At 40.8% G+C, this 13537-nt stretch overlaps 1 protein-coding gene across 7 annotated transcripts in view; it reads left to right on the top strand.

Moving 5' to 3' along the window:
* Positions 1–13537, top strand: part of LOC137322503 (glutamate receptor 4) — a 165470-nt gene that overhangs the window by 57732 nt on the left and 94201 nt on the right. For 5 of the 7 annotated variants that reach the window (XM_067985429.1, XM_067985428.1, XM_067985427.1 and 2 more), the window contains exons 5-6: positions 8076–8129; positions 10932–11093. In XM_067985429.1, the coding sequence (XP_067841530.1) occupies positions 8076–8129; positions 10932–11093 (216 nt within the window). The remainder of the gene's footprint in view (positions 1–8075; positions 8130–10931; positions 11094–13537) is intronic. The other 2 variants (XM_067985432.1, XM_067985430.1) reach the window with 1 other exon arrangement.

Raw genomic sequence — 13537 nt, 5'->3', positions numbered from 1 at the left:
AATTTTGACTTTGGCCGATAGTGGAAAACGGGTGATATCGATTCAGCTGCCCGTTTTACATCTTTCCTGATTTTCATTTCCATTGAAGTCAAGTTTAGGGAGGGAATTCCAGGGCGTGGGGTCTAGGCTGCTGAAGGCATGGCTGCCAATGGTAGGGAGAAGGGGGACAGGTGGGATACACACGAGAGGTAAGAATCAGAGGAATGGAGAGTTCAAGGTTGGGGGTGGGTATGTAGAGCTGGAGGAGGTAACAGGGGTAGAGAGGGATTTAGACAGAAGGATGAGAATTTTAAATTTGAGGCGTTAGGGCATCAGGAGCCTATATTAGTCAGGGACAGTGGACTTGGTGTAAGATAGGATATGGACAACAGAATTTAGGTTGAGCTGAAATTTGCAAAGAGTGGAGGATGGGATCCTGGCCAGGGGGAGTATTGGAATAGTCAAGTCTGGAGGTGACAAGGACAAGGATGAGGGTTTCACCGGCAGCTCGGCTGATACAGGGACGGAGGCAAGCAATGTTAGTGGAAGTAGGCAGTCTTTGTGATGGAGAGGATATGAGTTGCAAGCTCAGCTCGGGGTTGAATAGGACATCAATGCTGCGAACAGTCAAGGTTCAGCCTGACACAATGACTGGGGTGGGGTATAGGGTCAGTGGCAAGGGTAAGGAGTTTGTGGTAGGGACTGGATGTTAGATAAGTAGTCTGACAGCACAGAGGCAGTGGGGGGGGGGGGTGGTGGAGGCGGGGGGAGGGATCAAGAGAGGTGGCGGAGAGATAGAGTTGAATGTCGTTGGTATACTTGTGGAACTGACCACATGACTATGGATGATGTCCTAGGGTGCAATGTGTAAATGTAGAAGAGGAGGGGGCTAAGGATAGATCCTTGGGGGAATCTGGAGGTAACGGTACAGATGGTAAGAAGAGAAGCCAATGCTGGATAGGTAGCAGTGGAACAAAGTGAGGGCAATCCCATTGAGCTGGACAATAGAGTAAAGGCGTTGGAGAAGGATGGTATGGCCGCCTGTGTTGAAGCCTGCAGAGAGGACAGGATGAGGGGGGATAATACTCCAGACAATATTCCTCACCCTCTCTCCTAACAATACAGTTGATTCCCTTGAAAAGTTCAAACCATTTTACTCCATTCCTATTCATATAATAGCCCATTGATCCCCATTCAAATAACCCTGATCAACTTTGTTTTGAGGTACTTTATTAGCACAGCTTTTGTTAGGAATCCAATCTATATATATCACCATTAAATAAAGTTCTTCAAATCTCTAGTCTCACTTTCAAACTGCATGTAGCGGTGTGATCATGTGCAAACATGTGATCTTAAAAACTGCAAGAAACTACCATGATCACATCATCCCTTACATTTCAATTCATTTCAAAAGCATGTTATCGTGTCCTACGGTCCCACTTAATTTATGGATTTGCAAAATTTGACTTTTATTTACTCTACATTTTGTTTAAAAACGAGAAATCACACATTACCTGTTACCCCACCAATTTTAGTGTTAAAAGTGCTAACACTGGTTGCTGCACTTATGTCTGTGTTATGCAACAACAATTCCTATCTGAAAACAAGAGTGATCCTAGTTACATTAATGACATTAAAAGCATTTAATGAGTGCTGATGATTAGAAATGACCACCTACTGTATTAGGTAATGATAGCTATCAGCTCCCATTGTATGAGGCGACGATAGCTATTAGCATTAGGTTTAAACATTAGAGAAAAATCTATTAGACTTTGATGCAGGAGGTCGAAGATATATGTTGCATCTATATTACGACACTGCCACTGGAAGCACCAACTGATAGCAGCATTTCTGCAAGTACTCGAAACCCGTGCGCAACATCAACAGGGTAAATTCAGAGCATTTGTGGCCGTCGTGCATTCTGGAGCGGCTTCCACTGGAAGTGGTTCTGCAATATGTAAACATGATATTATAGGAAATGGAGCCTCGTTCAACGGGAGCATGGATTGAAGAACTGGGTGAATCGTGTTCGCTGACCTCCATGCCTGAGTTTCTGGTCCATGCTCCCATTGAATGTGGCCACACTGAGTTTATCCTTATGTCTTCACAAAGTCAAGGCCAAAGCACCACTAGACCACCTTGGACTGGACACTCCCCATTAGACTGCAAGATACTGGATGCCTTCTCCTTCCCCCTCTACCCACCCACCATCCCCACCACACCCTCCATCATCAAGTTTATCCACTCAGGATCAACAACAAAGAATATAAGACTTTACATGGGGTCATGTAAATCCAAAGTGTCTTGGAAATGGGCTAAATTGGGCCAGTTAGGTTTAAAACATTTATTGGGGGCCAGTAAACACCCGCCAGGCTGATAGATTCATACAGATTTGTTATTTAATGTCTCTGAAAATCAGTACAGTCAACAGAAAGAAAACAGCTTTGTAAGAAACTCACAGCTGACTGTTCTGCATTTGTGGGTAGACAATGTTATAGAATCATAGAATCCTAGAATGATACAGAACAGAAGGAGGCCATTCAGCTCATTGTGCTGTGCCGGCTCTTTGAAAGACCTATCCAACTAGTCCCATTCCCCTGCCCTTTCCCCATAACCCTGCAAAATTTTTTCCTTCCCTTCAATTATTTATCCAATTCCCTTTTGAAAGTTAGTATTGAATCTGCTTCCACCACCAGTTCAGGCACTGCATTCCAGATCATAAAAACTCACTGTGTAAAAAAGAATTCTCCTCATCTCGCCTTTGGGTCTTTTGCCAATTATCTTAAATCTGTGTCCTCCGGTTACCAACCCTTCTGCCACTGGAAATAGTTTCTCCTTATTTACTCTATCAAAACCATTCATGATTTTGAACACTCTATTAAATCTCCCCTTACTTAACCTTCTCTGCTCTAAGGAGAACAACCCCAGCTTCTCCAGTCTGTTCACGTAACTGAAGTCCTGTATCTCTGGTACCATTCTAGTAAATCTCCTCTGCACCCTCTCTAAGGCCTTGACGTCCTTCCTAAAGTGTGGTGCCCAGAATAGGACTCATTCAGAAAAAGCAATTTAAATATGAGATAAGCAAAGGAAACATATTACTAATGTTACTGTAAACTAAAGAACCACCAGTGTAGAATCTGTCAAGAAAATCTTTTGTGCTATAATAAAGTAAATCTTGGATGCTTGTAAGCAAATTGCTAAATAGATAAAAAATGAAAGAGACCAAGTAAATCAGCTGTTAGTCTTTTGGAGCAATTCCAAAAATAAAGCACGCTAGTGAGATAGCAAATTCTGCTGAATGAAAACATTTTCTGTTTGTTGTGAATTCATTAAAGCAGAATCTGCGTCTGTCCATCATGGGATACATCTTAATTCTGCGTATTCCAGGACTATACTGCATAAACAGGCATGCTCTCCAGTTGTGTACAACTAATAGCCTGTTTGCCACTGCAATGGTTAAAGGAATCAAATTGAGATGCACAAAAAATTCAGAGGATTAGGCTGTATTGCCAAAGTTGATAAGAGGCTTCCTCTCACTGGACTCATTGTCCCTTTTGAGAGTAGACATCCTGGAAATCGAACACAGATGTGCGCTCACGTGTCCATCAGCACTGACTAGATCCTTCAAGTTCAAAACCTTTTTTCAAAGTTTAACCAAGCATAATCCATGATTTTACCATGCTAGACACAAGGGGGTAGATTTTGTCTTTGTGAGATAGTGTAAAACAGGTGATAGCAAATTGGCAGCCCATTTTATATCTCTCCCAATTTTTATTTCCACTGACTTCATTTTCCATCAGAAAAGAGAATCGGTCGTGGTGTAAAATGGGCTGCTGATTTGCTATGAGCCCGTTTTGCACCATTGGCGTAGAACGATTCCAATAATCTTTTTTTTAGAAAAAGTAAAGGGCGCCATAAAGCAGAAACAGGTTAAGTAATAATTAAAACTCTGAGAGTGTCTTATAGCCATGAACATAGTTTTTAGCCTAATTGATATTTTGCACACAGGATACTGACTGTAACAGTAACATTTACAGATGGTTGATTTACTGGTTGATATCTTTTGCTCTTTCAATGAGTTTTCCAATTTCGATGTCTCTCTTCCACCCATGCTCCTTCCACTTTTACATTTGATTTGTATCTTTCATTAGCGCCATCAAGCATTTTTCTATTTGGCTTTTGACTCCTGTGACTACAACAACAACAGTAACAACAACTTTCATTTATATAGCATCTTTAACATAGTAAAACATCCCAAGGTGCTTCACAGGAGCGATTATCAAACAAAATTTGACACCGAGCCACATAAGGAGGTATTAGGACAGGTGCCCAAAAACTTGGTCAAAGAGGTAGGTTTTAAGGAGCGTCTTAAAGGAGGAGAGAGAGGTGGAGAGGCGGAAAGGTTTATGGAGGGAATTCCAGAGCTTAGGGCCTAGGCAGCTGAAGGCACAGCCGCCAATGGTGGAGCGATTAAAATCGGAGATGCGCAAGAGGCAAGAATTGGAAGAGCGCAGTGATCTCGGAGGGTTGTGGGGTTGAAAGAGGTTACAGAGATAGGGAGGGGTGAGGCCATGGAGTGTTTTGAAAACAAGATGAGAATGGTTAAGTGATTTGGTTTCTGGTTCTGCGGAGGTTCTCCTGTTCTCATGCGTAACTATGGCTGAATTTCAGGGCCTCTGTCTTCTACTATCTTTGCCCCATTTTGTTATTCAGGTTGAAATCAGATGACAGGAAGAGAAGATATTGAAAGTCCTCCCAATTCTCTTACATTTCCCCACTATCAACACTCATTGACCGATTTCCTTCACTTGATAGGACCGTTGATATCTAGGAATTTTTGCAGTTTGCTTCACTGTCTGACATGTATCATTCTACATGTAAGAAAAGACCATCAGGCTCATCAAGTCTGCCCCATCTAGTCAGTGGTGACCCTCGCAACGTTGCTGGAACTTTCACCTTTGGCGGGGGCATAAAATAGGCAATATCGGTTCAGCTGCCCGTTATACACAAAACCTGGTTTCCCTTTCCATTGTCTTCTCAATGCCATGTCAGCCATTGGTCAGTGGTAGCACTCTCGCCTCTGAGTCAGAAGGTTGCGGGTTCAAGTCCCACTCCAGAGACTTAAGCACAAAATCTAGGTTGACAATTCAGAGGCGCCAACTTTCTGATGAAACGTTAGGTGGATGTAAAAGATCCCACGGAACTAGTTGAAGAAGAGCAGGGGAGTTCTGCCAGTGTCCTGGCCAAAATTTATCTCTCAACCAACATCTAAAATAGATAATCTGCTGTTTGTGGGAGCTTGCTGTGCGCAAATTGGCTGCCACGTTTCCTACATTACAACAGTGTTTACGTTTCAAAATGTAATTTTGTCGGCACTTTGGAACATCCTAAGATCATGAAAGACACTATATAAATGCAAGTCGTTTTTTCTTACAATTATTTTTGGCAGTTGGTCCATTTACTGCCACATTGAAACAGAATCCTGATGCAGAGCTGTGTTATTGCTGCATGCTGTGATTTGATTCCAGTGATTGTGGCAAAGAAACAATTGGAAAATAAATTCATCTAATGGACAAGATTGATGTCCTTTTTTTGTAATGTGTTTTTTAATTGCACAAATATAGGACATTCGAAATTCCACACCATGATTTAAACCTAACCGACCCGGCAGGAACTGATGGGATCAGATCAACCATCTGTTTTACACCCTGCCCAATTTTACTTTCCTTTGAAGTCAATGTATGTAGGACAGGCGGCCGATCTGATCCTGTCAGTTTCCTGCTGGGCGGTTTGGTTAAAACTAACCCCCATTTTTGGCACTGTATTACTGCAATCCTGGTTGGGCGGGAATAAACTGTGGCAAACACGTTTGCGCTGATTTTCCGCTCTGTTCTGGCCCAATTGATAAGGAGGGCGGGCACTTTGTCCATCTGACCTCCCCCCTGTCATGACATCACACTTGGAGGCAAAACTGGAGGAAAGCCGAGGTCCCCCAGAAATCCTGCCAGCTCTGCCCAACGTGCAGCAAGCGGCAAGTACGCCTGCATGAAGTAGGCCTGCTTGTCGTACTGGTGCCCTGACCTGGCCCCACAATGCCAAAACCAAACGGCAGACGATTCAAGAGAGATCGATTCTGTATGTTGAGCAGCACAACAATGAGGGACCCAGGATGAGGCAAAATGTTTCAGGTCAGCAGTTATATCAGATCTGCCTGCATCCTCCCCTCCACCTCCACCCCCCTAATGGAGCTGCAAGGTGCCGTGCTGAAATCCCGCTGGCTCCATGGGGTGGCACTTCAGTAGCATTGGAGTACTGGCACGGGCGCCTCCTCTATTATTCAATGACCCCCCTCCCTGTCATTTGGGACAGGGTGCAAGTGAAGGAAAATAGGCGCACAGAAGTCTATGCCCCACTGCACTTCTGACATCAGAGAGGGATTTATAGAATTTCGATCCCAGGATTTTCATCACTCATATATTGAGCTGTTGGCCATCGTGTCACAATATTGGTGAGGTGAAATTATCCTTGATAAATGTGTTCTGATTATTCAGTCCACATCATTTGATTTTCCCATGTGATTTTCTCACAATTTTAATAATTACAAAAGTCCAAAATAGATTTTTCCTCCTAATCATTTTTAAATTGTGCATTTCCCCTTTACAAGCTGGGGGAAAAAATTGATTCCAGTTGAACCTATCTTCCTCCATATCTGTTCATTAATTTTAAAAAATCTCTGCATCCAGAGTGTCAAAAATTATTACCAAAAAGATCATTTTTTAAAATTGTATTAACCTATAATCGTTTCATTAGTGAAATGTTATCACAGATAGTTCAGCTCTTTTTTAACTCTAATTTTCCTTACTGGGCATGTTTCATATGCATCAGAAGACAACCAGAGAAGAACAGCTGAGCCTAACCATTCTAAACCGCAGTATCTTTCTCTGCATTTCTCTCTCTGTTCTCCCTTCCCTCCCCCAACCCCCCACTACAAGCCTGGCAAACAAGCTGGCAGTGAAATTCATGGCTGCATTGGCAGGCAGTGGGATCAATGCAACTTTAAAATGATAACAAAATGTAATTAACAAAGCCATCAACGTTGCAGAATAGTGCGAGTGACATTTATTGTCAGCAAGAGTGACACAGATTGCAAATCCATTGGAACACATGGAGCTGTGCTCATTTTCAAAAATTACATATGTCAAAACAGGTCACGTTTTTAAACAAAACTGAGTGATGAATGACACTTGGAAGGTCTGTAATTAAATCACCTGATATGGCATTAATGGGATACAATGCATACCCTATTCACATAGTATTCATAAAATTGTGAGCGGTGTTTCATTATATATAGGGTACAGAGGCTAAAAGGAACAGGGGCTCACAAACCTACTGAAATTAACAGTGTACGAAATATGCAGTGCATCAAATAAACATTCTTTAGAGATACCACTCTAGATGCACTGTAGGCCAGAAATGTGCCAGTTAACACTCTGGGTGGTGGCCCACACCTTTAGAGGTGCAACAGAGGCACTTGCCCCAAGTTACTGCACTGACTGGGGGGAGAGCTTGAAGCACTTATCAGGTTGAAGAGAGGAATTTTTACTAATTCCTAGGAAAACCAGGGCCTTTGTCCTGAGGTAATCAATGCCCTCTGGGGTTGATTTCCTCAGTTCGTTAATATGTTTGGGCCCTTCAGAAAGCTCAGTATGGAACCCATGCCTGCCCAAGAGGCGCAAACTGGCACAGCCCCTAACTGCTGCTGGGAAGGAGGGAGAAAATGGAAGATTCACCTGCACCTCCCAATCCGAATCAGGATTTCAGACATTGGGCTAATGGGGCAGAAATCCAATGGAACAGTGTTCTGCCCCAAATTCTGCCTCCCTCTCCCATCCCCACAGAAGAAACGCCAAATTTCCATCTTCCTTCAACTCAGGAGTTTTGGGCCCAAAATTCCTTTATTTATAACAATCTTATTAAAATAAAGTTTTCTAGTTGAACCATTAATTTACATTAACAGTTAATAAAAAGGTAAATTGCATTGTGTTTCTATGTACTGGCAACTAATGTTCTAAACATTTCTTTTTCTTTTTGCTCAGATTGTAAGTGTCGGAAAACATGTCAGAGGCTACCACTACGTCCTAGCCAACTTGGTGAGCACGGGATTATTTTCTAACTATTCACTAGCAGCATCACCTAGTTTCATTTTAAATGTCAGATTTCCAAAGTTTGCTTCAGGGTTTCCCTGTTTTGTGGTTTGGCCAGTGGACCACAGTCCTTTTATTACTGGATGCATGGAGGGAGAATTCCATAGAGTTAATGACATGAGTTTGACATGACTAACCATTTATTGTGCAATTTAATGTGAATAAGTGTGGGATAATACATTTTGGGAGGTAAAACAAGGAAAGAGAGGATGCATTCAATGGAAAAATGCAGATGGGTGTAGATGAACAAAGAGACTTAGGGGTTCATAGTATCATAGTAGGTACAGCACAGAAGGAGGCCGTTCGACCCATTGTGCCAGTGCCAGCTCTTTGAAAGACCTATCCAATTAGTCCCATTCCCCTACGCTTTCCCCATAGCCCGAAAATTTTGTCCCTTCGAGTATTTATCCAATTCCCTTTTGAAAGTTACAATTGAATCTGCTTCCACCACCCTTTCAGGCAATGCATTCCAGATCATTACAACTCGCTGCGTAAAAAGTGTTTCCTCATGTTGCCTCTGGCTCTTTTGTCGATCACCTTAAATCTGTGTCCCCTGGTTACTGACCTTTCTGCCACTGGAAACAGTTTCTCCTGATTTACTCTATCAAAACCGTTCATGATTTGAACACCTCGATCAAATCTCCCCGTAACCTTTTCTGTTCTAAGAAGAACAACCCCAGCTTCTCCAGTCTCTTCACATAACTGAAGTCCCTCATCCCTGGCACCATTCTAGTAAATCTCTTCTGCACCCTCTTTGAGGCCTTGACATCTTTCCAAAAGTGTGGTGCCCAGAATTGAACAAAATACTCCAGCTGTGGTCTAACCAGTGTTTTATAAAGATTTAGCATAACTTCCTTGCTTTTGTGCTCTATGCCTCTATTAATAAAACCCAAGACCCCTTATACTTTTTTAATAGCCTTCTGAACTTGTCCTGCCACCTTCAAAGATTTGTGTACATACACCCCATGTCTCTTTGTTCCTGCACCCCCTTTAAAATTCTACCATTTAGTTTATATTGCCTAGCCTCATTCTTCCTACAAATGCATCACTTCACACTTCTCTGCATTAAATTTCATCTGCCATGTATCTGCCCATTTCACCAGTTTGTTTATGTCCTCCTGATGTCTGTTACTATCTTCCACATTGTTATTACATTTCCGAGTTTCGTGTCATCTGCAAACTTAGAAATTATGCCCTCTATACCCAGGACCAGGTCATTATTATATATAAAAAACAGCAATTGCCCTAATACTGACCCCTGGGGAACACCACTGTATACTTCCCTCCAGTCTGAAAAACAACCGTTCACCACTACTCTCTGCTTTCTGTCCCTTAGTCAATTTTGTATCCACGTTACCACTGTCCCTTTAATCCCATGGGCTTTAATTTTGCTAATAAGTCTATTGTGTGGTACTTTATCAAATGCCTTTTGAAAGTCCATATACACATCATCAACCGCACAACCCGTTCACATTCCAGGGAATTTTGTATTTGAACGCAAGTAGATAAAGCCATAAAAAAGCCAACAGCTTTTTGGATTTTTAAATAGGGGCATAGAGTACAAAAGTAAAGAAGTAATAGTAAATTTGTACAAAACATTGGTTGGGCCACATTTACAGTACTGTATGCAGTTTTGGGTGCCCATTATAGAAAGGACATTAAAGGCATAGAGAATGTGCATTCAGCACGATGGTGCCAGGATGAGAAACTATAGTTCTGAGAAGCAATTTGAGATACCTAGCCTATTTCCTTTGGAACAGAGAAGGCTATGATGAGATTTAATAGAGGTTTTTAAAATGATGAGGGGTTTTGATAGAGTTAATAAGGAAAGACTATTTCCTCTGGTTGGGAAGTCAGTTATGAGGGGTTATCATTTTAAAATTTTCACTAAGAGTGGTAAGAGAGGTTAGGAGAAACTTTTTACACAGAAGATATGAGAGCATGGAATATATTGTCACAGAGAATGGTTGAAGCAGAGACCATTGCATCTTTTAAAGGAAAGTTAGTTAAATATCTGTAGCAGAGGAAAATACAGGGCTATGGAGAGAGAGTGGGGCAGTGGGATTAGATTTGGATTGCTCTAGCAAAGAGTCAGCACAGACACAATGGGCTGAATGGCCTCCTTCTGTTCTGTAAACTTCTATGGTTCTATTACTTTATTTACATGCTTTAATGAAACATTTCCCTGATTGTCAGTGGGTTTACACAGTGAGTAAGTCAGCAATACAGACAAGTGAGATCTTGGGTTCGATCCATTTCTGTGCGCTGATTTAGCTGCTTTCAGCCAGGGCATTGGTAGTGTGGCTATAATTGCCTTCAGCACCCATGAGTTAAGGAGGAGAAAATTGTCCAGAGTTCCCATTCCCGTTTGCTATCCAGAAAATCCCTGTTGTAAAGGTGCATGCAGGCTGAAGGCGGGATTGGATCAAAAGGCTGTGAGAGTTATTTTGGTGGGCACAAATGAAAACATTTGAAAGTTCCTGCATTGTGCAGCGAAAAAGAATTAGCATTTCAGGTCCGCAAAATAGTTGAGAAATTTAGAATGGCTAATACAGAAAGACTGGTCTGAATGATGCTTATGACCAGAATTTTATTATTCCAGCAAGACCAGGTGAATGATGGAAACATTTTATTGAAGTATTCATAGGCTAATGGTGTATTTTTAATGGTTTTCTATTCAATCCACGGAACTGATGGGGAGAGATGAACCAGACCATGATTACATGGTGACTCCTCTTGTGATTGCAGGGATTCATGGATATAGCACTGGATAGATTTATGCACGGAGGAGCGAATGTAACAGGATTCCAAATAGTGGATTACAGCAGACCCGTTGTTACTAAATTCATGCAGCGCTGGAAGAAGCTGGATCAGAGAGAGTTTCCTGGAACAGACAATGCTCAATTGAAGGTACAGTTATGACATCTTATAAGACAGCAGTGAGTGTACACCCTTATATCCTGGAAATAATTTTTGATGATATCAGTGGATTAATATTCAACTCGTTCATATTATATTGCTCTGCCTGCTATTTTATTGCAGGCATTATCCTATTTATTTTAAATGGATTAAAACCTCCGCTAAAATAGAGGACAGAGGTATGTCATAGGCACACATTAAATATTCACCATTAAAAATGGAAACAGTAATTTCTAGGCAGTAATTTTTTTTAACTGTTCAGAAAACTTTTGAATTTCAACTACTTCTATTGAAAAAAGGCTAAAATAGATGAAAAATGTAAAATACAGCAAATGCTGTATTTTACACTTTCAACAGCCTGTGAAACCTATTACATTGAAGAACGTAAGCATAGGGGAACTTCTAGGCAATAGTGATCATAATATAATAAGGTTTAAAATAAAGATTGAGAAAGACATAAGTAAGACAAAGACCAAAGGAATAGATTGGAAAAAAAGCTAATTTTGAGGGGATGAGAATGGAACTAGGGCAGGTAAACTGGAAAAAAAGTTGACAGTCAAAGAAATAGAACAGCAGTGGGTAATATTTAAAACAGTGATCAATGGATTTCTAAAATGCAAGAACAAAAGCAAGAACAAACTAGCCAATAATGAAACACCATGGATGAATAAAGAAATAAGGGTAAAATTGAAACTAAAGAAAAAGACATAGTCTAAATACATAGACAGTAAAGGAGAGGATGACAAAAGGGAATACGAAGAGGTTAGGAAAGAAGTAAGAAAAACAACTAGGAAAGCAAAGAGGAACTACGAGATTAAATTATCAAGGAATATAAAAAGAAATTGTAAAGTATTCTACAGGCACATAAATAAGAAAAATCAGAATAGGGGTAGGGCCACTAAGGGATGCACAAGATAAGCTCATAGCTAATGACAGAAAAATGGCAGAAATATTGAATAGTTACTTTATCTCAGTATTTACCATGGAGACTAATAAGGTGGGCAGGATGATACAATAGATCAAAAAAGGTATTAAAACATTTAAGATAGAAAGGGGAAGATAATTGATAAACTAATCAAACTTAGGGAGGATAAGATCCCTGGTCCAGATGGATTGCATCCGTGAATATTAAAAGAAGTTAGGGAGGAGATAGCAGAAGCATTATTACATATATATAATAATTCACTAGAAAAGGGAAAAGTGCCAGAGGACTGGTGGACAGTTAGTATTATTTCTATTTAAAAAGGGAGTTAGAACAAGTCCAGTGAACTACAGACCAGTTAGCTTAACGTCAGTGGTAGGAAAGATAATGGAATCCATACCTCAAAGATGTAATAGAAAGACATCTAGAGAATGAAAATATAATAAAGAATAGTCAGCATGGATTTCAGAAGGGAAAGTCATGCTTGACCAACCTTATTGAATTCTTTGAAGAAGTAACAGAAAAAGTAGACAAGGGGTTTGCGGTAGATGTAATATATTTGGATTTTCAAAAGGCCTTCGATAAAGTACCATAGTGTAGACTCATGGCTAAGATCAGAGCAGGTGAAGTCAGGGGGCAGGTAGCAGAATGGATAGCAAGTTGGCTACAAAACAGAAAACAGAGGGAAGGAGTTAAGGGTAGCTACTCAGACTGGCAAAAAGTGGGAAGTGATGTCCCACAGAGATGAGTGCTAGGACCACTGTTATTCACAATTTACATAAACAATTTGGATTTGGGAACCGGAAGTACAATTTCAAAATTTGCGGATGACACCAAATTGGGGGGTATAGTTAATACAAAGGAAGAGTGCGTCAAAATGCAAGAGGACAGTAATAAACTTGCAGAATTGGTTTGTAAATGGCAAATGAATTTCAATATAGATAAGTGTGAGGTGGTGCATTTGGGTAGGAAGAATAAGGAGGCCACACACTGCTTGAATAATAAGTCTAAATGGGATAGAGGAGCAAAGGGATCTAGGGGTACAGATACACAAATCACTAAAAGTAGCAACACATGTTAATAAGGCCATAAAAAAGGCAAATCAATTCATTTTTAGAGGGATAGAATTGAAAAGCAGAGAAGTTATGTTAAAATTGTATGGAACCTTGGTTAGACCACACTTGGAGTACTGTGCACAGTTCTGGTCTCCAAATTACAGAAAGGATATAGAGGCATTGGAGACGGTGCAAAAAAGATTCACAAGGATGATACCAGGACTGAGAGGATATCCTTATCAGGAAAGGCTGAACATGCTGGGGCTCTTTTCTCAAGAAAAGAGAAGACTGAGGGGTGACCTGATTGAGGTCTTTAAGATAATGAAAGGTTTGATAGGGTCGACGTAGAGAAAATGTTTCCACTTGTGGGGGAGTCCAAAACTAGAGATCATAAATATAAAGTAGTAGCTAATAAATCCAATAGGGAATTCAGGAGAAACTTCTTTACCCAATGAATG

Source organism: Heptranchias perlo, chromosome 6 (assembly GCF_035084215.1).
Source record: "Heptranchias perlo isolate sHepPer1 chromosome 6, sHepPer1.hap1, whole genome shotgun sequence".
Lineage (NCBI taxonomy): Eukaryota > Metazoa > Chordata > Chondrichthyes > Hexanchiformes > Hexanchidae > Heptranchias > Heptranchias perlo.
The sequence above is the reverse complement of the archived record's forward strand: the minus strand, read 5'-3'. Positions and strand labels throughout refer to the sequence as shown.